Genomic DNA, 22,443 nt, shown 5'->3' with positions numbered 1-22,443 from the left:
TCCAAGCTAGCGACTTCATGGATGGTGATGTCAGTCTCTAACCTTGTCGGTATACCACTTTGCACCAGACTGAAATATCTCAACAACAAATAGAACAGACATTCATTGTCCCCAGATGATAAATCCTACTGTTTTTGGTTGATCCCTTGTCATCTTGCACCAACAGTCGGTGAAAGTCTCCCAACATATAGATCCATTGATTGGCACTTTTTTTCAAGTGGAATCTCAACATTTGTTGGATGGATTACCGTGAAATTTGCTACATAAATTCACAATCCTGCAGGAGTAATTGAAGTTAATTTGTGATTTGCTGATGTTCCTTTTATGCTATAATCAGGTCATAATTTGAATGTATTCAGTACTTTGATTAACCACCAAAAAAACTGCAAAAACAAAAAGATGGCCAACAGGCCCTGCTTAAGTTTGTGATCCGTGCTAAATAGTGAGTATGCTAACAGGCTAAACTAAGATGGTAAACATAAAAAATATCAGCTCCTTGTGAGCATGTTAGCATGCCTATGTTAGCAGTTAGCCTTCAGGAACAGCCTCCCAGCCTTCCCCTTTTGCAACGTGGAATAGGTTCAGATCTGATTCACCCAAATATAAATATTCATATATAAAAAAATAAATATATGAACAATTAAGAACTTATTTTCTGCCTCTACATCTTTTCCTTTACGCTCATGTAGTCCATCTGAATGCAAATGAATACATTTGAATTGCACGTTGAAGTCTTCTACATCTTTTATCTTCTTAGTGAAAATTTATCTTTAATAACAGATCGACAGATAAGATTATTACTTTCTTTTATTTCCTTTTTATACTGTGTCAAACTCTCTGTTGATGACCCATCCTTGGTTATGATGGGTTAGCTCAAACCGGATTGCTCCGAGGTTCCAGGAATCTTGAACCAGTTCAAGACCCAGAGCTAATTTGTTGGAGGAACTTTTTCATAGCTGTTAGCATGGCTGCAGACTCACGATAAACAGCAGTCAAATAAAAGAAACTTATTTTTATGTTTATTGACGAAACGCTGAAATAAACTCTCTACGTCAAAAAATTGAGATCTTGAAAAAATGCAGTAAAAAAAAATCTTGCCAGAGTTCACATTTAGAGTAGCTTCAATGTACATTAGCGTAGCACTGTATCAGTGTGATAACAGAGACTGCATGGTATTAGGTGAAATAATTGTAGAAGAACAAAAGGTTATATAAAGCACTGATAATGACATCACTGTAAACGCAGACGAGGTGTGATTTTAAGCGTGTATCCAGGAGCTCAGAGACGGAGACAGGGGCTGTGTGTGACAGAGTGAGTCAGCACTGAGCCTTCATCTCAGGGGGAGCCTAATAATGAGTCAGTGTCACTAACCTTGTCCCTGTCGCCCGAGGCTCTGCGATCCACCACCCTGCGATGATTCACCCAATTCACAAAAAACGACACTGACGTTACACCGCTGTACAATCATGTTTCATCTGGAATGCCAGCTGTGTCTGCTCGTCCTTGGCCTCCCCTCTGCGCTGAAACTCAAAGAGAAGGACAGTCTCTCTCTGCACAATCATAGTAATAATACATGGTGTTAACTGTACGACATACTTTAGATGAGAGGCTCGTGCAATACCTGATCACTGAAGAAGAAACTCTTGATGTGCAGCATGTTCTTTCTCTGTAGTGTCTGGTTTCCAAGCATCAATCTCCATGTATTCAAGCCTCTTTTGTGTTACAGGAATATTTTGAAATAAACACATCTTTCCATAGACTCACTGCTTATTGATACTTCCCATATTAAATAATAAATGTGACTGAATAACGGTCGTCTTTTCAACATATTTTTAAAGACTCTCAAACATGCAATAAAAAGTAGATACTCAACTACTCAACCAGGATACACCTTTCAATGCATTCATAATGCATAAAAAGGCCAGGCTCAGATTTTCCGTCATTAATCTTTAATCGTCGCTTAAGAGCTGCATAATTTTAATGCTTTTTCTTTAAGAGCAACAAGACTGTCCCAGTTTGTTTCCATTAAATACGAGTCTCCGTCTTCAAATAAAACAAACCGAACCAGACCAATAAAGAAACACACCAATTTGTTCTTGCATATAAAAGATGACAAGATTGATGCTGTCATCTCTGTTCAGTATGAACCACCTGCAGCCAGTTAGCTTGGCTAGGCTAATCTTAGCATAAAGGTACCAGAATCTTTTAAAATTTGTCGTGTTTGAGTTTTAGTTACCTGGGGAGACAACTTGTGGAGCCAGAGTGCAGTTAAGTCCACACCACAGGGGAAACATGGCTCCCCATTGAATTTCTTGAATGTTTCTCCTCGTCACTTCCTGCTTCTAGTGAAAAACTGCATATTACCCAAAAATGGCTGTGTGGTTGGATGCACTACCAACATGGTAGATGGTAAATAACCTGTAACTAAGTTTTAATACGAATCTAAAACTGAGCCTTTAATCCTGATTGGCTTGTCCCCAAAATAAATAGGTGTATAGGTGGGAGCTAAACTAATTAGTGCCTGATTTTAATCTTAACCGTACCTGTTGATTTAATTAAATATGTGCAAATATAAAAGTGTCAGTATGTTGGCTGTTTATGGTAGATTACACAAACACAAACAGTCTGGCTGCATGCTTTAGTTCTGTCTATACACACCTATAAAGGTGCTGGTTTGCCAATTTTGTTACCTATGTGCTGAGCCAGGCTAGCTCTTTCCCCATTTCCAGTCTGTATGCTAAAGCTAAGCTAACCAGCTGCTGCCAGGAGCCGATCAGACAGGAAGCGTTTTGCAGGCGTAAAACGCGAGGCGCAACACACTGTCTTTTTGTGAAAGTAAACACCCGATCAGACAGAGCGCGTTTTAGCAGCTGGGGGCGGCTTTTTTCCCCCCTACTGTTGTTAAGGCAACCACCGAATCATTAGCTGTCATTAACCTAACCGTTACATTGTAAACTGACAGAAGGCTCGCCTCTCCTTTCATCCGATTGGACAATGAGAAAAAACGCCCGTGACGTCGGGCGCTTTTCTGCTTTGAGTTGAAGTTTTTTCAACTCGACGCGCTCGGAGCGTTTACTCAAGAACGCGAGGCGCACAGAGCGGAAACAGCGAGGCGCTCCGCAAAGCAAAAGCAGCGCGCAAAAAGCGTCCCTCTCATTGAAAACAATGACAAAAAAGCCGCCCCCAGCTGCTAAAACGCGTCCTGTCTGATCGGGCCCTTATATACAGTATATATACGCCAAACAGTCATAGGATTCTTATCATCTGAATTTAAATAAAAATTGCACTTGATTCTAGAAAAAAAAATCCTTTATCAAGTTGTTTGTGCCAGAAAAAGGTCAAAGAAAATGTCGCATACCAACTCTTTTAGCCAGTTTTCAGCTCCTCTGAGAAAATTGCACTCACACAGACACACTGAAGACCAAGTCCTCATGATAGACATATTTAATCAGTGTCTTGTGAATTCAGGCGTAGATGTACAGCGTACTAACAGAAGCAGCATCACTGTCCTGTACATGAAACAGTCTTCCAGAGAGTGTCAGAATACGTCATTGTTAGAGACAGATGAAGAGTTTGTGAGTTCATACAGTAAAAAGACTTTTTGTACAAAATAGTAAAACACATTTCTGCTTTGTAAATATTAATAATAATTATAAAAACACACACAGACGAGACACAGGAATCAATATGATTGTAATCTACTGTATGACCCTTCCAGTAAGTAACCTCTTTGATAAATCTGATGGCACACACACATAAACACACACACACAGACGCACACACACACACCTTCTGCACACAGGACTGAGTGGGCTCAGGTAGGAGTGTGTGACGTGGATATGAAAAAGCAGGTCTGAGGAGGACGAGGATCAAAGGTGGCAGAGAGTCTGTGAGAGGGTCTTATGATTGACAGGTCTGGCCCGCCTCCTGCTGCAGCACCATCTCGTCCTTGCGGAGCGGGAAGGTGTCGATGGTGGTGAATAATTCAGCCGCCGTGATGGGGAACGGGTAGCGCAGCTTGTCCGTGCCCTGCTTGTCTACCAGGACCATTTGGAAAGACCTTTGAGGGACCTGGAGCAGGATCCTAGAAAACAAACATGAGCTCAGTCAGCAGCTGGAGTGTGTGTGTGCTTAGATGTGTGTGTGCTTATACATGTGTGTGTATGTGTACCTGAGCTGAAGGGCCAAAGCTGGGGGCAGCAGGCTGTGACGAATTCGGCCAATCTGTGCTGGGTAAGTCCCGACCAGCTCAATTACTGTCACATGCCTCAGATCCAGTCCACACTGAGCGTGCTGTTCACACAAAGACAGAGAGAGAGAGAGAGAGAGAGAGAGAGAGAGAGGGAGAGATCAATAGCTTTTGTGGTTTTATATCTTTGATATTGATTCCTGTGCGGCCAAAAAAGAAAATTGAGCACAGTTTATAGAACAGAGGGTTTGAAACGCTTTTTAGCATCAGGGCTGCAACTTACTCTGAACTTCATGATTAATTAAAGCCCCCTCCTCTGAAAAACGTGTTTACTAGTTGTTTCTTCTCTCTAGATTTTGGGTAAAGGGCAAATGTGCTACAAGGGCAGAAAGATTTCAGTCTGATCCTTTCAGATTAGTTGAGCTACTACAAAGTGTTTCCAGAATGAGCCCCTGCATGTGACTCTCTGATGCTCGGCTGCGAGCACAGTTTGTGCTTTTTAACGGCCGATTTGTGACACACAACAAAGAGATGAACAGATTTGATGCGCACACACAGGAACTATGTCATCACAGAGTGTGCTCAGGGTACAAAAACATCTTCTTTTCAACTTCGACAGATGAAGCCAAAAGTTCAGATATGTGAAATATAATTTTAAGATGTTTTAAAGTAATAATCTTGAAGATTTTCATTTAAATAAATGTCTGTTAAGTCACTATAAATCGCCGAATGAGGTAACACAATGGTGATTGAGCCTATGGCCCACTGATGAAAGCCTTTGCATTTGCAGTATTATGAACTGGGTGTCACAAGCGGCGCCCAGTTAGTGACGTGTTTTCCATCACCCAGCAGTGGTTGGTCTGCCAGAGAGGGTAGGCGGAGCTAAGCGGCTGCTTTTCCGCTCTCTGCAAGTGTTGCGAGTAAACAGTAATCTACTATGGCTGTACAAACAAAGAAAAGATCGATGACTACAGATACAACTTCAAACATAAGTGAAAATCCAAAGAAAAAGAAACAAATTCGACGCTCAGATGAAGCAAACAGTCTAAAAAGGAAAGCGACCGTCAGCGAGGAAAATCAAGAGTTACAGCCGGAGCCGACCGCGGACGTCACACATGCATGTCAAGTGTGAAATCAGCGCCTGCCTGAACAAGCTTTCAGACGTCGCTCCATATATTAAATTACAAAACTATAAAACAGACAAAAAGGAGAAAAATCTCTCATTTGAGAAGCAAGAAGCAGATTTTGTGGAATTTTTACTAAAAAAAGGTCTCAAACTATTAAAATATTACTAAAATAATTGTGAATTTTATGGCGTTACCAATGAATGGACTAATCCATTCAGCTCTGAATGGTACAAACATCCCTCCAGGTTTGCTCGCTCAGGTTGTGTCTCTAACGTGATCTCGTCTGAGTCACTTTGAGAGGTCAAGAGTTTAATTTAATGGTTTGTGACGAGCTGGAGAAGCACCCAGCCCAAGAATAACCTTATCAAAGCTGCTGTCACTATCATTTATTCATCACCTTGATGTTTTCTCTTCATCTGGACACCCCCTACTCCTTACTTTGTATCTGTCACAGTGATTTGTCCCACTTAGGCAGAAGAGCAGGAGAGAACACCTCACAAACACACTGCAGTCAGGTTCTGAGAGCGGCAGCAGCAGCAGCAGAGACACAAATCACTTTTATACAGTCTTCAAACTCTCCGTCGCATCGCGTATAACTCCAGCTCTCCCTGCGAGTCGTGCCTCACCTGTAGGTTGGTCATCTGGAAGCGGTAGTTATGATTGGCAGCCGTTGGGGCCGAGATAATGAGGAGCCGTCGCTTCTCATAGAACTGGTCCAGCAGAGCAGCAGCTGTACGCACTCTCACGTTGATGTTCATGGCTGCGATGACAGTGAACGCACAAGTGAGTGATTACGACAAGATATGACACAGACGTAGATTTAATCCAACACAATATCACACTGAGATGCTGCACAATCTTGGGCCGATGAGCAGATGCAATCGGATCTGAAACTAGAGCACCATCGGAGTGGATTTAACACAGAAGCTTGAGTTTAAATTGCTGCAAGAGCTGCAGCAAAGTCCCTCCCATCCAATACGTTCTTTTTCTCCTGTTACAGATTCAATTTAAGGGCGACCAGGACTGAATTGACTAATTAATGGATAGCACAGAGAGCCATTTTCTCCTCCACTGAGCCTCTCACATGGAACAAGTTAAGCACAGGTAGGCTTGCTGTACATAAAACAGCTGAGGTAATTGCCACTTGTTATAAATGGGGGTCTAAGAAACATATTAAGAATGAAACAGGGAAACTGTTGCCAGAATTTGCAGCACAATTTGAAAGAATATATCTAAGAAGTATTTCACACTGATACATTCAGCTGTAAAACTGTATCGGTAAGATATAGAGGTATATACAGCTGGTATACAAAGTTACCGAATTTCAGAACCCACATGACTCGTTCTACAGCTGGTTCTTGAAGTCCCTCGAGCTCGCATTGAACTTGGCAAATCTCCATTTTCTGTTGATGCCCCTCGCACCGCCTGTCAAAACACTCTCACTCAGAGTTTAGGACTTTGATTTCGAGCCACTGATATAGCCAACTGATCTGAACTATCTGTTCTTGTTGCTGTGTTAACGTGTCTGTAATCTCGACGTGTTGGAAATGAGGGGAACCTCAATGTCCTTTCAAGGATGAATAAAGGTTTGAAATGAAATTTTAAAAAGTGGATTTATATGAACAAACCTTTCAAGGCTTTAATTAGAGAGCTGGCTGAATAATTATTTAATATAGTTTCAGTCCAGTTGTAATAAACTTATTTTGTCTGTTATATTGCTCACTGTATGTTGAGCATATTGACCTTCAGTGCCATGTTAATGTCAGTAATGTTAAGAGGAGGAAAGGAGGAGCGGATTGATCTGAATATAGCCTTTTCATTGGAAGGAAACCGAATGGTACAAAAAGAAGTATCATAACCCAAAGTATCATAAACCACTACAACTTGTACGTGACTTTATTAATCACTGAGGGGAAATTCAATGTTTTCACTCTGTTTATACAAACATGCTACACACACAGGCCCGAGATGCACACATGCAAAACCAGGACCCTATGGACATGCATCAATGGAGAGATATCAGAGTGAGGGAGCTGCCCTGAGCAGATGGGGGATTTGGTGCCTTGCTCAAGGACACCTCTCCAGCTACCAGCCCAAATTCCATGCTTGATCCGTACCAGAACTTGAACCAGCCACCCTCCGGTTCCCAAGCCAAGTCCCTACAGACCGAGCTACTGTCTAAGCCCAAATATAAAGAGGTAATTGGGTAATAAAAACACCCAACTGGCAACACAGCATGGAAAATAATGTATACAGAATATTTTATAAATGGTGCAAATACTTGGAAAGAAAATCTCTGGAAATATATCAACAGATGTTTTTGAAACTCAAAAAGAACAATAAAAATAAAACTGGAATAACAACAAGTCTGGAAACTATTATTTGTTTGTCCTGTCCTCTGTTGATGTTTTATTGTTTTGGAGAAATCCATGCAAATGAATCCCACTGCTGCGCTCCCGATCCCTGAAGACGGTCGACATCAACGCTTGGTAAATATTATTTTGGTTGCGACGAGGATGCACTTTTCACAAGAGAATGGAGCAGATTGAAGAGAGCGTATGCAATGAAAAAAAAAGGCCTGTCTGTGTCTTGTGTGTGTTTGTCTGCATGCAGTACGTACGTGCACAGCTGGTGTCCACGCCAGACCAGGTGAGTCCATACTGGCACACTCTAGCAGCGCTGCCCTGAATCTCGTAACCACCGGTGCAAGTGAAGTCACAGGAGGCCCCGTAGTTGTCTTTGTCGCTGTCACACTTCATATAACCGTTGTCAGGGGCAAATAGTGGGCTGCAGCGGCGCACTGCACAGACACAGGACATCGGATACGACATGACAGGGAGCAAGAGGCATTCAATTAAAAATAGAAGAAGAAATTAAGGGATTAGTTCTAAAGACCTGTGTGCTATTTTGATATAATTAAAGGTTGCAACAGTTGAACACAGTCTCTATTTTTCAGCTTATTAGTAGCAGAACATGGCACTTTTCCGGAGCCTCCCAGAGGAAGAACTGCTCAAATAAAAAGAATATTCAGCTTCACACAGAATATCTGAAGGCTTCACTCTCGTAACCTGCCGTTTGAAGCTCACCTCGCACTCTGACAGTGAAGCGACAGGACCCTTTGTTCCCTGCTCGGTCATACACTGTGTACGACATCTTATGGAGCCCCTCGGGGAAGTCTGATTTTGCAGGTCTCCCTTTCAGGATCACACTGTGAAAAAGACAGGCTGTGTTTTAATCTTTCACTGTGATCACTCTGCTCGGGAGGATAACCATCAGGACTCAAACAAACTGAGAGCACTGAAGCTGAGAGAAGCTGCTGAGGGCAGTGGAGATGAGACTGACTCTGTAAGGATGCCGTCTGCGGTGTCCACGCCCTCGGGCGTGTCCCAGGTCACCCTCGCTGTCAGTTTCCCTGGCTCCGCCCACTTATCCTTCAGATTGGGACACTTGATTTTAGGAAGGTCAAGATCTGCAGAGAGAGAGAGAGAAAACTTTTACAGAGAAACTTTGTAAATCAGATCAATCAGAGAGATGAAGCAATAGTTTCGCAACTCTTGCAGGCTAGTTTACAATGACAGATTTGCCAGTATAACTTCTATTCATTTAAGAAGTGACAGGTTCTTGGTTTCAGACAGAAGGAGACAAAAGCATTTCAAGCCAGCAGCTGTTCATTTTGATGGATCCTTTTACCTTAGGAGACAATTACAACACCCACAGGAAGAAACAACGCTCGCAAAACTGTTTTTTAACTGGAAATGTTGCACAAAGCATTTTGTCTTATATACTGTCTTTTCAATATCTCTCTCTACGGTAAATTAACTGCCACACACTCATGGCAAAGTGCCAATCTCCAATCAGGCTCTATGGACATTCATACAATATGGGATTCAGTGTTATGGCCAAGGACTGTGACTTTTACATGTGACTGTCACAGTCAGGGATCAAACCCCCATTTACCAAATGAGAGAGGACCGACTCCACCGCTGAGCCACAGCCGCCCTGTGACTGCCCAGGGACTGTGGACGTAAATTAGCATTCTCGCTAACTCGATGTGCACGGAGCTGCGGTAAGAGAGTCCATGGAGAGAGCACGTCCAGGTGGATGGAGTTTTACCTTTGGGACTGCTTTAGACTGAACCTTTATCTTTTCCTAAACCCCTGTAGTTTCTAATATATCGGTACATTTACACCAGAACAACTAAGCTGGAGTTAGGTTAAAAAAATATGATCATTTATCAATGTGGCTTTTGCTTTCACATGGGACCTGAACAGCAGCTTCTTGGGTGAAAGAGGGAGAAGTACGTATGTGTAAGAGTTTTACACAGTCTTTGACATGCCAGACGTTTCTTTTTACAACCGTGAGCCGTTATTGGGCAGTTACTGTTCGGGGGAGGGGTTTCACTTACGGTCAAATGTAAATGGTAGATGGACTGCACTAACATAGCGCTTTTCTTGTCTTCCGACCACTTTTACACTACATGTCACAATGTAGTCTAACTAACTTCATTCGAACACCGAAGGGGCAATTAGTGGTTCAGTGTCTTGCCCAAGGACACTTCAGCAGGTGACTGTAGCAGTCAGGGATCAAACCGCCAACCTTCCCATTGAGAGACAGCTGAGTCTACCACTGAGCAGCCTCCCCCAATGTCATACCCTGCCCATTTTTAGGGGGGTAAAAACATCTTCTCCTGTCTAAGTGGATCAATGAACCAGCACAGTGTCTATATATAGTCTATCCAGACATCCATACATATATTATTAAATCACACTGTATCTAGTTGTCTGTTCATAACCATTTATATGCTTAATGGTTTTACGTCCTGCGACACGACAGCTTTCTGCATTTTCGTGTCTCTTATTATGCCATTCTCTCCTCATAAAGGCACAAAACTTTAGTGAATCACACTTCATAATGTGATGCTGGTCTGGTCTATCGCAAATAAAGCCTTTAACAAACACTGGATAGAAGGAAAAATGGACCAATGAATGTCTTAGGTGTTACAAAAATAGCAGCTCCCTTCAAACTGCACACCTGTGCTATCACTTTCCAAACTGTTTGATATGAAACTTTTGAAGTGTAAGAAGTTATTGCGCCAAACAACTGGTTTTAGGAAAAGTCGTGTTAGTCTGAAAAGGACACATTCAGCCTCGTGTTTCCTCAGACGGAAGAGATTCAATGTCACAAGCAGCGTCTTCAGTACACACACAAACCTTACAATTCTCCACTCTCACCGAGGTCACAAGACTGCTCATGTTTATTTATTCGTGTACATCAAGGCCTTATAGATCCGCTCTCTATTCAACAGAGTTATGTACCAGACTCTGCAAAGACGTGAAAACCATTCATCATTTTATGGTAATAAATGACACATTATGTGTTTGTGTAAATGTTTTTGCAAATGTACGTCTAAATTCCTCTTCTGACCTTGATTTATGAGCACTACTCCTTGTTATAGTCCGTATTCTGTAGCGGACATGATGCTTTGAGCTAGTAATTGTCTGTTCCAGGCTCCAGTCCTCTGTGGGAGATGAATTGGTGCATTAAAGAACAACAAACACAGTCTCACCGACACAGGTGGGGACTCTGGCGCTCCACGTCTGAGTGTGCTGGCAGGTTGCCGTCTTGTGGCCCTTCAGGCTGAACCCGGGGGAGCAGAAAAACTCACAGCGAGAGTTGAAGTAGGAGCCGTCCGAGCACTTGTAGCCGCCATTAGCGGGCATGTCCGGCTTGGCACAGCGGACCTCTGTGAGAGAAACACATCAGTGTTGATGAAGGGTTTGCTTTGAGTGGATTTGGCTCAGATGCATGTATTTTATATTCCAGGATAGCGGTCCATCTGTTAAACATGACACAACAATTTCTGTATCTTTCTGAACCTGAATGCCCTTAGGGGGGAAATTGTCTAAAAATGGGCATTTAATCACTTATTTAAAATAGCTCATCTCAGCCCTCTCCACACACGTCCCACTCCCCCTTCAGCTGTGGCACCTAACAGCTATAATCACTCTGTTTACAGACATAGTACTTTTGGCACTAGTAATAGCAGTGGCAGCAATGTAACACAAGTATCCTGTTGTTACTACTGTTGTCAAATACGCCTTCACTCCCGGCCAAGAACAGACTTAAGGGAGAAGAAATCTGTCCATGTTGGTGTTTACAAATTTGTTCTACAAGCATGAAACAGTCACTGCAAATCCTGAACAAAAGTATTTATTAGGCTAATTAAGAAAGCTTTCCTGATGATGACATGTTTTAATCTGAATGATGTGCACATTTTTAATTGATTTTCAAAACATTTGCAAAAGAGTATGCAAATTTGGGGGGGGGTTCCATACACTTTGTTTATGTTAATGGTGTTAAATCAAGGTTGGCAGTAGGTGGCGCTAACGCTCCTGTCAGGTAGCATCATAAACACTTTTCTGGAGCGCTGCAGCACATCATAAAGCAGATACAGCACGGGACTTTTAAACACAACAGAAGACAGACATCCCTTAAAAGAAAAATATTTTAACAATGATCTATGTTTATCAATTAACATACCGGTATGTCCGTGCAACAGAGAACTGCAACATGCAACCAGACCTGATATCATTTATCTGTTGTTTTCTTCCCACTATACGCCTTGAGCTGATAAGATTTTATCTTAATCTTTTTCATCCACTCACTTCCTTCGCAGTTCAATTTCTAGGATATTTTCAATTTTGCAGTGGAAGTCTTGCAGCTGTGACTTCTACAATACAGATTTTTTTTTCTTAATTCATCAGATATAAATGTCTCTCAGTGCTTATGACGATTTTTGTCCATCTGATGTTAAGACTTGACTTAAATATTCCACTTTGTTGTATTATCTTTTCTACTGATGCACCCACTCTTCTACATCCCCCGAGCTAAAAATATTTTCTGCAACATTTTGAAAAACTTTCCAAATAGGAAACAACTCGCCTAGTTTCAGTTTCAAAGCTGTTGAAAATTGTGGACATGCTATTTTGCTGGGACAAGTACGGAAGCCCAAAGCGGACATGCATCCATACATTTTATTTACTCCGTTTTCCCGTGATAACAATTAATTTCTGGTGGTTTTCTTGAGATCTCCACGTATTTATCTCATTATCTCAACAACGCTGCAACAGCGAAACATCAGATGGGCCTACCTATAAAGATCCCGAGAAAACAACTGTAAATTATTTGTTATCACGGAGTAAATCAAATGTATGGCTGCATGTCCGCCTAGTCAAGAATGATCTTGCTCAAAAATGTAAGAGCTTTAATGGGTTAGAGCAGACCTAATATAACGCTTGTTAAATGTGTGCATACATGCTTATAAATGCTGACAAACAGATGTTCAGTTAGATGTCAGTTCTCACCTCTGCAGGCGTAGTTGGAGGACCAGTGTTTGTTGGCCATACACACCACCTCCGAGTTCCGGGACTCATATCCCTGCTTGCAGCGGATCTTACAGCGTGTCCCCATCACGTTCCTGTAGTGCTCTCCTCTGGGAGCGCGACAACTCACGTCGCCATGCTTCAGCTTTATGGGCGCGCACCACGGTGTCCCTAGAAATGAAGGAAAGACAGCTACTGCACGCTGACCTTCTCTTAATTGCATTCATGGACTTATATACTGTTTAATGGAGCACCTCGCAGCAGTCGAGTCTGAATGTCAGTATTCAATAATAAGCACTTACCTGAGGACTATAAAGCTTAGAAAGAGTTCCTTTGTGTAGAAATGTGAAAACCCACCCATCATCTGGGTTCAGACAGATACAGTGGATTTTTAATTACCTTATCTGCGACCTCCCATAATCCAACAGTGTCTCATGTGGAGAGGACGATAGTCTCACTTGAGGAAACGACAGCTAATGATGCGTTGAGAGCACATTTCAGAATATGTGTGTGTATGAGATAGAGAGAGTACGTTTCAAACTACTGATATCACCTGTTTGTCCTTCTATCTCTGGGCCTGTTTCATTTCCACAAAACTTTAGCCTGACATGACATTGATTAGACGGACCACAAAAAAGGTCTGTGTAACGTCTAAATTAAAGGAATTGTTAGGCAAGAAGACTGACACCTATTTTGGGTTTTTGCTGTAAATATGACGCAAACGGAAGCAGTTAGCTTAGCTTAGCTCATAGACTTTAAACAGGGTAAAACAGCTAGCCTGGCTCTGTCCAAAGGTTACAAATACACCTACTGGCACCACAATGCTGAAGTTAACTGAGACGTCAAAGCTTTTTGGTTTAGGCTGTACAAAGTCATTATGTAATAGACAGGTTGAAGTTTTTTGTGGGGCTATCTGCCAGCTAATTCCTGCCCAGGCGCAGGAGCTTCCGAGGTAACATGTCCTTCTGGATTTAACAAAACAGATATAACATGTTAATGAGTGAGCTTAATGAGTTTAAGAGAAACTGCTGGCAAATTTGTGTGAGCTTTGGAAGGAGCCAGGCTAGCTGTTTCCCCTGTTTTCAGTCGCTAAGTTAAGCTAACCAGTCGCTAGCCAAGTCGGCCTACAGAAATGAGATTTCTCTTCCTTCTCTTCTCTAAAATGAAATAAGCTAACTACTTCCTTAGCTATAACAACTGCATATCCTTTTAGCTTCTCTTATCCCATATGAAGATACTTCTACTCATCTCTACAAAGCTTGCGTACAAAAATCCTTGTTTGAAGCCAAGTTTGAGAGGCCACAAGGTTTTAATTCCAATACAGGAAAATCTAAATCTGCAGTTTATTTCCTGCTGGCTCAGGACAAACTCTCCGCACTGTGGAGCAGCACACACACGAGAGAGAGTAGGAGAGTGGGAAGCTTGTGTGTAATGAATACTCATTTTTATTCCAATTGAAAATTAGCCAAAACTAGTGAGTATTCTCATCTCTGAATGTGTGCGTGTGTGTGTGTGTGTTGCTCCACATTTCTGAGAGTTTGGCAAAGTCTCCACAACCACTGGGAAAGAAAAAGTAATACTACATTTGAGCTTTTACATAAGGGAGACAGTTTGGTTTGGCCTCTGCGATAATGTTCCACATCTAACTGACCCCGAATTTAAATCTGGAAGCTACTTTGACGTAACTGAGTCAAATTACAAAACTGGCTGAACTAACTGCTGTTGAGTTATGTCTCTTTTAGGACAAAAAACAAAATAAACATAAAAGAATTGTGATGACTCGTGGCGCCATCAAATGTGATTTGCAACTAGCTACACACTTAACCATTAACTAGCATGTTGTAGCAATTAGCAAAACCGTAGCAGCTAGCAGGGCAGTTCAAAGGTCTAATGTGTGTATTTCAACATTTCTAAGTATTATATCAAAAACAAAACATTGAAAAACATTAAATATTTTAAATGATACATCTTAAACTCAGGGCATGATAAATAAATCCTATCAAATGCAATTTGTGGCAACTAGCTACACACTGTTAGCTAGTGTGTTGTAGCAGCTAGCAAAACCGTAGCAGCTAGCACGGCAGTTCAAGTGCAGTGTGTGTTTCAACATTTTTAAGTATTATATCAAAAACATAACATTGAAAAACATTAAATATTTTAAATGATAGATCTTAAACTTGGTATGATAAATTAATCCTATCAAATGTGATTCGTGGCAACTAGCTACACACTGTTAGCTAGTAGGTTGTAGGAGCTAGCAGGTGTAGCAGCTAGAGGAGCAGTATTATAACTCAGAGGTGTGGTTAGACCTACGGTGTGAAAAAAAAAGTTCTTATGAAATCTAAATCTACATATTTGTCCATTTCATTCCTGGGTTTTATATAAAAACACTAAGGAAATGTGTGTGCTAGCTTAAAGTTATCTTCCCCCGATATAGTTTGTATTGCACACATTATTTATAGACAATCTGTCCGTTTCATTTAAAGACTAGAGGGGCTAACTCTTAAAGGCTGTCTGCATAATAAAGAGCTGTATCAAGCTGTATTGTCTGACTTTTTTTAGTGTACTGTATGTATGTGTGCATGTATTAGCGATGTCAAACTTGTAGTCACCTTTATATCTACGGGAGTACCAGTCCTCATCGTCGCCGTAGGCATAATGTCCTGACCCTGAGGATGAAAGAAAAGAAGAAAAAGCAACTAATACAATGAACAGAGCTGCATCCAAGATGTTAGGCAATGTTTGAAAGCAGTGTCCTTGGCTGAACTGTGGGCCTTTTTTTGTACTCAAAAAAAGCACCAAGAACAGGCTTATAAATATTGCCTAATCTTCATCTGATCTAGGCTTTAGTGGGGGTCTGGATTGTTTGGGAAAGAAGTCATGCACAAGGAATAAATCTCAAAAGATTCACTTTCCCAGCTGGTTTGGAAAAATAAATCTGTTTAACACAAAGATTCATCCTGATCAATCCAATGTGTTGACCCTTACTCCATTAGCAGAAATGGATGGAGGGCAACTATTGTGAAACTTTTTGTTCCAAAATAGCTAAGGTAATACTCACCATGACAGTGAGCAACTCTCTCAGACAGAGCGAAAGACACTTTGACTATAAAACAGCAGCATCCAAGAGGAACTAAACCATTCGTCAGTGGTGGCTGCAGAGCCGGTGGAGGACACAGATGAGTGACGCTGCTAAAAAGCGAATGTGAGGGGAATTGTGATGAGCATGGAGGATAAGTTTAGGAGAGAGGAAGATAGGGTGCACGGTGCAGGTCAGGAAGCAATAAACACAGACAGGAAAGAGGAAATGGGCGAGGAAAGGGTTAAAATAGGGGGAGGGGTGGTCAAAACCTTGGCCCTGAGATGGTATGAACCCCGGCGTGAATGTGTCCTCTGTTAAGGACCCACAAGGGAGGAGTGTTTGACCCTCCTCCGGCTTCGTATGTCAGATGCATGTTGGTCATTGAACCTGACGCCGAAGCACTATTCCTCATTATGGCTTTCTGTCAGTTTAATAAAAGCTGTCTGTACCAAAATGCTGCAAGTAATCTAATACACACACACTCACACACATACACACACAACAAGCCCTGAGGTTTGAGCAGTCAGATCACACAGCATGGACTGTACAGAGCAAACCCACACAGTGAGTGAGTCAGATTTAAACGTCTAATGGGAAAACTAGAGTCTGCTTCTTAATGCGGGGAAGGAGGGAGACAAGAAAGGTATGGATAACTAATTACAGGTGTGTATTTGTGTGCGTGTTTCTCATTCAAAGTGAGCATTAGTTAGAAACACACAAGAAAAGTTTCAAGCCAAGCAAACACAATACAACAATTTACACCATGTCAAAGGGGAGATACTTGTTTCTGATTGGCTAGCCAGGGTTCCCACAAACACTTCAATGTATTAATTCTGTAATACGGCTAATTATCTACACTGGAGATGCAAAGGGTTAAACAGGAAACAATGCGCACATGTAAGCCCTATGATAACATCTTACTGATAACAGCCTCACTGTTCACCCTTCACTGTCTTTACACAGTGTCAGAGCTGTATGATTTTACCGCTAACACACAGAGAGGAACTCCTACCTCTGCTACTTTAAATGGTAAATGGACTGCACTTACAAAGCTGTTTTCTAGTCTGCTTCAGACCCCTCAAAGGGCTTTTACACTGCATGTCACACACACATTCATACACTGATGGCAGAGGCTGCTATGCAAAGTGCCAATCTCCAATCGAGGTCTAACTATCAGGCACAGTCATACACAAATGGCTCTGCCTTTCTGGAGCAATTTAGGGTTCAGTGTCTTGCCCAGGCACTCTTCAACCACGGACAAATCACTGTAGCAGCCAGGGATTGAACCCCCAACCTTTTGACTGAAAGGCGACTGAATCTACCACTGAGCCACAGCTGCTCTTTCCATAAAATCTAATTCAACTGGAAAAACACAGGAAGTGTTTTATTGTGAAGCAGCTTGAGGAAAAAGCTCATTATTTATCATTGCGGTTGGCCCTAAATGCAATCACTCAAAAGACATTTGAGTAGCAGGCAACAGACTACACAACTCCTCTGCAAGGCAACAAGTTTACTTCGTCCTGCTGTTGTGCTGAAAACCATTCAGACCGTTAGATCAGGTGGCTAATAGCATGATGAAATAAGGGCCATATTTGTCTGACTTAACTAAAACCACAGAAGTTTGTTTGGCTTGACGATTATAACTTAACAGGATGGCCTGACCACCAGTTGTCAGTACTAGCACCACCTGCAGGCAATGAGTGTTACTACAGTTTTTTAAAGGATTTTTTTGGGGGGCTTATTGTTGAAGAGAGCTGAAGAAAGACATGAAACATGGGGAATAGAGAGTTGGGGACGACATGCACCAAATGATCAGCCGACCGGAAGTCGAACCTGCGATCAGTGCGACGAGGACTGTGGCCTCTGCACATGACGCCTGCTCTACCAACTGAGTCAAACCAGCGCCCCAGCAGCTGTTACTTTTTAATGCTTGTCCCACCTGTCGTAATATAGTTTTATTGGAAGACAAAGATAAAAACACCTGTCATATATAAGACAAGATCTGTCCTGGTTCAACTATTTGAATGAACCAGAATGTAATGTATATATAGTCAACATTGTTCATTAGGAACTACTTGAGCACATTAAATAAGATCAGAATCAATAGACATATGTTAAAACACACCTTTATAAATATCTTAAAGCTCCTGTGAGGAACTTTCAGTTTGTGTTGATTTTGGCGCCCCCTGTGGACAAAGCTGTACCTCTTCTCTCGTTGCTGATTTTGTCCTGTACATGTTTAAGTGGTGGCTTTCATCAAAAAATCTCCTTGTGCTTTCTCTAACAGTCATATGTATCACTCACTTTACATTCTTCTGCTGGAAAATGTAAACAGAGGCAGCATGCAATTAATCGCTTCGTCTGACACCTACCCCCCCCCCCCCACCAGCAGCAGTTTCAGACATTAAAAATAACTATATAGAAATAATCAGTCATGATGCTGATGGTCTGGTTTGCTTTTGTAGCTCATATTGAGTCATCAGAATGAATTTCAGTCTGTTTCATAACCAGCGAAAAAATCCTCACAGGAGCTTTAAAGTAAAATAAATAATAATGACCGAACATGATTAGAAACAACAACTTAGGTAGGGCTTCTGCTGCAGGTACAGTACACCACCACCTGCATGACTGAGCCATCACAGACCATCAAACTAACAGCTTAAGAACAAATTAAACTGTCAATTAATTCTTGGTGTTGGACTGGATATGCAGAGACTTCTGGCACTGTTGGATTAAATTGGTTTGTTCGCCTGTTGCAAAAAGTCTGAATTCAAACAAACCAGAAGTGACTATGAGATGTGGGACTCATCTGCATTTATATTTAATAAATCTGTCAACATGATGAGGTGGGATCTGCAGCAGGCACCATACTCCTGTTCATCTCTCGTACTTCAAAGTAGCTCTTTGTGAGGAAGACGTCAAAACCTTTTTCTGACAAACCTCTGGGAGCTTTAAACTTCAGAGCCTGATATTCCAATTAGCCTGTGATGCAAACTCTCACTACCTGTACATTGTTGGAGTGTGGCTACAGGCAAACACAGCAGAAGAAGCAGGAATAAGATAAGATGTCGTTTTGTTATCACTCTACTCACGCAAAGATAACAGAGTTACGTAATGACTTTGTGAGCGCTAATGAGTTCTGTCCCATTTAAACTGTGAAGCAACACGTCTGCTGCCGTGTCACATCAGCAGTCTCTGAACGTGAGGGAAAAACATTAACAGTTAGAAATAACATTAAGTGGTTACAGTGATGGACCAATTATCATTACATATAATTATGAAGCTGGCATTAATGTGGCTGTGAAACACGATGCATTTTAAGTAAAAATTTAATTAGAATTGCTGTTTAAAAAATGTTTCTTTTTGAATGTGTTTTATGGTTTGTGTCATTCATTAGGTAAGGCTCAGTAGCTGCTTGTCAGCTGCGTAGGATGAAGTGCCACGTTACCACTGAGAGTTATAAATGAAAATATATGTTGTCACGCAGCAGCAGGCCTAATTGGGAATGATTCATTTTAAAGTGTTCAGACTCACAGTTAGAAAACCAATCATTGCTCACAGCTGTATTAACACTTGTCTGTTCTTAAAGCTGCAGTAATCAATATACCTGCATTCACAATTAATCATAATGATGTGCGTTATGTGATTGTCATTGTTTTGCGGCCCTTGCACCTCCCTCTCAAAGAAATCATTCAGAAAAAGATAAAGTCACCATGCTCGACCTGACAGGCACCGACCAGCAGACAGAAACAGATTGTGAACACAGCGCATTTAGAAGCTAAAAAGGTATTTCCCTGGAGTTGGTGGAGACCAAAAATAGAGCTAAAAATAGAATTTCCTTCATCAGGTGGACACAAACAACTTCAAATTCATGCTAATGTTGCGTCATGTTTGATATGTTAGCTACAACAACTCCATAATATGTCAGTGTTGTGTTAACAGCTTGTACCTGTACCACCTAAATGATTGCAGCTTTAATGAGGTAACACAATGGGGATTGAGCCTATGGCCCACAGATGACAGCCTTTGCATTTGCAGTATATAGTATTATTATGGACTGGGTGTCTGTGTTGACATTCGTGGAAAAAATCTAAGTGGCGCCCAGTTAGTGACGCGTTTCCATCACCCAGCAGTGGTTGGTCTGCCAGAGAGGGTAGGCAGAGCTAAGCAGCTGTTTTTCCGGTCTCTGCAAGCGTTGTGAGTAAACAGTAATCTACTATGGCTGAACAAACAAAGAAAAGATCGATGACTACAGATACAACTTCAAAAATAAGTGAAAATCCAAAGAAAGTCGGCGAAGTGTGCTCCCGCAATTATCGTTTATCACCCTAGGTGCCGTCAAAGTGAGCGAAATCTTCGAGATTATAACTTGAACATGTCCATGTTGGGTTTTCACTAGCAAGAAAACAAATCAGATCATAATTCAATTTTATGACTTGCCTGACTACTTAAGTACCTGCACACACTCATCGCACATGAGCAGAGTCCTTTACAAGCTTGTGTTAGCAAGCTAGTCGCAAAAGAACTGTGCTCTTCTCCCCAATGCTCTACTGCAGACACCATCTGCACCAGTAGTGAGTAGTATTTTTTGTTTTGTTTTGGGGGGAGTAGGTTTGGTGATACATAAATGCATCACCATTTGGATACACTGACATGATTTGCGCCGCATGTGAGCTGCAGAAGGGTTGGTGGAGATTTAGAGGACGGGACTATTTGCATATTAAATCAAGGCAAAGGTGTTACATCAGGAAGAAAGTGTTTTTTTCCATGGATAAAACTTGTACTTTGTACGAGCAGTAAGTTGTAAAGTAGCATTTCAAAACAGTTAAACTTCTAAGCTATTAATCAACAGCCACGATTTTCTTTAGCTGGCTTTTCTTTTTTAACTATTCAGCATCTATTTTGTGCAGTTTTTGCTCTTTTCTACACAACTCAGCTCTTACTGCAGTGACTGTTCTCCGGTGATGCTGCCCGTTGGAATTTCCAATGGTTTCTCCTTGGAGGATGTGTCTCCCCCAGACTCACATCAGCACAAGACTCATCGTGGAAAATGTGACTAAAAAATTATCTACAACTCGAGCCTTCTGGTGCACTGCAACCCAGTTTTAAGGCATGAACACTCAACTGATAAATGGGCTAATTGACCACCAGAACAAACACAAACACTCCCCTGTAAAATAAACTCCTCGTAAACACACACACACACACACACACACACACACACACACACACACACACACACACACACACAAACACACACACGTACAGACTGTCAGCTCCACAGGCAGTTTTTCTGTCTGTCAGTGTAAATCTGCTCTGCAGCCTGCATTCATGTTTGAGCCTGTATGATCATACAGCAGTGGTGAGCCACACTAAAACCATATACACACATAGCCACTGTGACTGCTCACACACACACACACACACACACACACACACACACACACACACACACACACACACAGTAACACACACACACTCCTATACACACAGTACTCCATCCAGATTTGAGCTTTGAAGTCATTTCAGCTCTTCACTGCAGGCTACTGGCCCTGCTCTTTCTGACTCCATCAAGCTGAGTGTTTTCTTATGTTGGATGTGTTACTTTGCTGTATGGCTGCAAATAAAGGCTAATTTCACTAGCAATTATTTTACTGATTTATTACTTAGGCATATACTTGTTTATTTATTGTTTCCTTCATAAAATTGTACCAAAAATTGTTAAAAAACAAAAATAAAAAAAAACGGCCAGTCTAAAGTTTTCAAATGTCCCGCTTCATCCCCCAAAAAAGAACGATTAATCGATTTCTCACAGACTCGTCATTTAATCGACTAATCATTGCAGCTCTACTTTAATATTTTGTCTGATAGCAAGAGATGGAGTCATCCAGTGTTCATTCAACACCAGGAGAGAAACTCATCAGTAAAAACTTCCAGGTATCACACTGACAAGATGTGAAAGCCCTTTGCTGCAGTTTAATTCAAAGACTTGATGAGAAGGTAGCTCTGAATTAAGCATTAAACTAGAAGAGTGAAAGTGGAAATTGAAGTTAAGCAGCAGTGAAGTTTCAGGGCTTTCATTCGCGCCACAGACTGAGCTCTGTGCAGAGAAACGTCCCCCAGATGCACACTGCACTCCCCCCGCTGTCCTCCCCCTCCACGTAAACACAACCGCGGTTCACCAGAAACCAGCGGGGAGGATAAGAAGCCTCAAAAGCATGCGTTAAAGTTAGTCAAAAACCTTCTCCCTGCACATGACGTTTCATCCAAATCCAGCCTCTAAACCAGTGATACCCCCAAAGTTTTCACCAAAGTCTAAAGATAAACTGTTCGATCATTTTATCCTTCTGGTCCCTGCAGGGTTAATACTGTCAAAAAACCTGAATGAGTTCCTTTGTAGCTGCTTACCTTCATACCCGGAGCAGAGGCAGAGCTGTACAAACAGGAGCACCGGCAGCCACATGTCCATATTGAGACGCGGGGACGGACACTCTTCAACATGTGAAGGGGAGCTTTCTGCAGGAAAACTTCCAGCGCATTCCTGCTTTCCAAGGGCCCGCCTCTTGCTCCAGAAACAAGGCAGGATTCTCCAAATACAGTCAGGCCCGGCCTGTCACCGGCACGAGGCGAGGCAGATACAGGAGGCTGTGCCAACGCCTGTGG

At 41.8% G+C, this 22,443-nt stretch overlaps 1 protein-coding gene across 2 annotated transcripts; it reads right to left on the bottom strand.

Annotated features, from left to right (window-relative positions):
* Positions 1 to 3,332: 3,332 nt before the first annotated feature.
* Positions 3,333 to 22,281, bottom strand: srpx (sushi-repeat containing protein X-linked). Of its 2 annotated transcripts, XM_069663489.1 has the most exons (10): positions 22,189 to 22,281; positions 15,311 to 15,367; positions 12,681 to 12,869; positions 10,883 to 11,059; positions 8,659 to 8,785; positions 8,403 to 8,524; positions 7,937 to 8,116; positions 5,943 to 6,076; positions 4,172 to 4,293; positions 3,333 to 4,084 (listed from the first exon to the last, which is right to left on the bottom strand). In XM_069663489.1, the coding sequence occupies exons 1-10, from the start codon at positions 22,247 to 22,249 to the stop codon at positions 3,901 to 3,903; spliced, it is 1,353 nt and encodes a 450-aa protein (XP_069519590.1). In that variant the 5' UTR covers positions 22,250 to 22,281; the 3' UTR covers positions 3,333 to 3,900. The 2 variants fall into 2 exon arrangements, with proteins under 2 accessions (XP_069519590.1, XP_069519591.1); XM_069663490.1 differs by lacking the exon at positions 15,311 to 15,367.
* Between the last annotated feature and the right edge of the window lie 162 nt (positions 22,282 to 22,443).

Source organism: Semicossyphus pulcher, unplaced genomic scaffold (genome assembly GCF_022749685.1).
Source record: "Semicossyphus pulcher isolate SPU_LCO1_2020_fin unplaced genomic scaffold, fSemPul1.0.p SCAF_15, whole genome shotgun sequence".
Taxonomy (NCBI): Eukaryota; Metazoa; Chordata; class Actinopteri; order Labriformes; family Labridae; genus Semicossyphus; species Semicossyphus pulcher.
This window is presented reverse-complemented; position numbering and strand designations above follow the sequence as displayed.